The sequence below is a fragment of the Primulina huaijiensis genome, unplaced genomic scaffold (genome assembly GCF_012295235.1).
Source record: "Primulina huaijiensis isolate GDHJ02 unplaced genomic scaffold, ASM1229523v2 scaffold207482, whole genome shotgun sequence".
Taxonomy (NCBI): domain Eukaryota; kingdom Viridiplantae; phylum Streptophyta; class Magnoliopsida; order Lamiales; family Gesneriaceae; genus Primulina; species Primulina huaijiensis.
Window position 1 is genome coordinate 1 of NW_027354878.1, and position 2,929 is coordinate 2,929.

The 2,929-nt window shown below is 36.2% G+C and overlaps 1 protein-coding gene across 1 annotated transcript; it reads right to left on the reverse strand.

The window, feature by feature from the left end:
* Nucleotides 1-3: 3 nt before the first annotated feature.
* Nucleotides 4-2,738, reverse strand: LOC140966637 (serine/arginine-rich splicing factor SC35-like; the record flags this gene model as incomplete). Its single annotated transcript, XM_073426894.1, has 6 exons — nt 2,573-2,738; nt 2,426-2,504; nt 1,244-1,323; nt 1,075-1,141; nt 726-797; nt 4-229 (listed from the first exon to the last, which is right to left on the reverse strand). Coding segments are annotated over exons 1-6 (600 nt in total), but the record flags the coding sequence as incomplete, so codon positions are not given.
* Nucleotides 2,739-2,929: the final 191 nt, after the last annotated feature.

The following is a 2,929-nucleotide window of genomic DNA, read 5'->3' on the forward strand; positions in this document are numbered from 1 at the left end:
AGACCGACTTCGACTGCGTCGCTCATCATTATACTTGCCTCTTCCACGGTCTCTGCGATAAGCAGGACTCCGACTGTGGCTCCAACTTTGGCTCCTGCTCCTGCCATGGTGCCGACGATCCCTGTTCCTGCCAACATCACGCTCACGTTCACGTTCACGTTCATATCTACCTCCACTTCTACTACGGCTCCTATTCCGGTAATCCTTGTCCTTGTAATCATCTTTGTGCCTAGATCGATTTGTTTTGAGTCAGGACAATTGACTAAGAAAGATACTTGATTACAAAATACAAGCGCTCGGCATCTCAATTAGGGAAAACCAAAAAATGTACTTTCTTTCGATTTTTTGTCATTGAATAGATAGATTTTCTACAGAATGTATCATCTGTAAAAAATTATTAACTCCTGAATAAATTCAAGTGAATCTAGAAAATTAGTCTCCAAATATTAAGTAACTGCACAGAATCTGGTCGCGTAGATGACCATAGATAAACAGTGAGCAAATTAGCAAAGCTGTTGAATATGGCTCTTCCATTCCATGTTACAGGGAACTGGAAAAAAAATTCAAAAATTCAAATGCCAGACACATCATAACCCATCACACGATTCACATAAATGCAAATATTTACTTTTCTGCAGTTACATGTCCAAGATACCTCCAAGCTGATGTAAATCAAGAGTTTGAACCGTCATGTACTTAATAAACATGAGAAAAAGGTTATATACCTTGGCCGAGGACTGCGACTTCTAGATCGCCTTCTGGACTTGTAAACAGGTTCTGAAATTCTCCCCTTGTGACTGATGAAAAAGAACATTAAAGTTTGATAAGTTGGCATTTCTAATCAAATTACTACCAATCAATTGCACAAACGAATGACAATTCAAAACAGCAACCCAACAAAGTTCTTGAACAAATTCTAGTAACATAACCAGTGAAATTTTAGCAGAGAGTAATATTCTGTAAGTGATTCCTTTTCCAACAGGTAATACAAACTTTAAAAAGAATCCTCCAAGAAAGAAACTACACACATAACAAAAAGACCAAAAAAGAATAGTGAGGGAACAGCCAACATACATTTTTTCAGCGTCCGGGCCATACTTTGCAAATTGAACCATTATTTCTCGCCCATCAACAACTCTTCCTGCACATGAAAGAGTTAAAATTTTCCATGATAAAAAATGACTATGATCTAACAGATTAACACACTTCAAAATCCATTTCTCCACCTGTCCCACAAACTTACCGTCTAGCTTTTCAACCGCCTTTGCAGCCTCTTCCTGATACTTATATCGCACGAATGCAAAGCCCCTCGAGTCTCCAGTCCTAATGTACGACAGTGACAGTATATAGCACTTCAGCTAAACACAAAGAAGTTTACAGCCAAAATTGAGAGAGAAAATATAACCTCCAATTACACATTTCTGAGCAGCTCAAATTGACATTTTAGGGCAAAATGCACGTGCCACCTCAAAGTTCAGACTGCATCTCGCCTGAACTTAAAAGCCTCACTTTTAAATATTCAGATCAAACCCACTTCATACAGTTAAATGCACACTTTACCCAGCCCATCGTTAAATAGTCCAACTGAAACACTCCAATCATCCAACTAAAATATGTCCTTAACCTTTCATCAATGTAACATTAAATTACTCCTACGATTATGGAGATGTTTACATCTAAATTTCCCATTTATTGCAAAATGTCATAAAATAGAGAGAAGTGTCAATATACACATTCAAAAGGTTGACACCTATTTTATCTTACTCCATAAAAAATGAAAATATAATGGGATCACAAATTTTTATGATAAAATAAATATGAAGTTCTTATCTGTGACTGTTTTATCTCAAAAGACAAAAGGGATTAAAGCGGGACAGGTTGAGTGAGAGAGAGTATGGTCGAATATTAAGGGAGAGCGGAAATGGAGATGAAGAGACAAGGGCCAACCAAATATATAAACATGGGTAGCACCTTACCAAATTCTTGATTGTTTAAAACCACAGGTGCATATGCAATTATGATGCAATAGTGCTTTAACTCTAAACAAACTACGGTGGAATAAAATAATAGCATGGAATTACAAGGAACATTCAGGGACTTATGAGTCGTAGACATCTTTATCGATGGTAAACCATAACAATCAAACAGATCTACATTCTTGTAAACTAGTAGAGAAGCTCTATGACATATTTAGAAAACACAACCCCACTTGGATGTTTGTGACCTCACGTCAGAATTAGAAAGTAATATACTGATATTTGAAATTAATATTCACTTTTTATCAATTTTTAATAACTACAACAAAAATTGCAGATTAAGATTTAATTGAATACATGTTCTCAAATATATCCATAAATTCACGGGCACCGTATATTTCGTTGCATGGTCGCTAATTACATATAACATAAAATTTCCAAACACGTACCTCCGGTCCCTGGGGATGAAAACATCAACTACTTTTCCATACTTGTCAAAAAGGGGAAACAAATCATCTGCCGTCGTACCTAAAAGAACCGATAAATGAGAAAATTTAACCAGAAAGACCAACAAAGTGTAGAAAAAGATGTCCTACGGAAAGTGATGTTGAGGACGAGAAGAGAATAGGTGTCTCTGATGTCCGGCGGCCCAGATCTACCAAAGTGCGACATGCTTCTGTCGACAGAGAAGGGAGAATTTTGCCGTGGCCGAGGTTTTAGGGTTCTGGTTAACTGCCACCGGCCTAAGAAGAAATCGTGTATATAATATGCGTGCTGGTATACAAAAATCATAAATCGCTAAATAATTTGTATTTAAATATCATATATCAATAATACATTTTTAAAATTTTATATCAATTTTTTAATTGATAAATGACATGTGACCCAAAGAGTATATAAACATTTTTGTTTGGATCAAACACGTATTTTTTTTTTTTTTTGACAAAACGAAC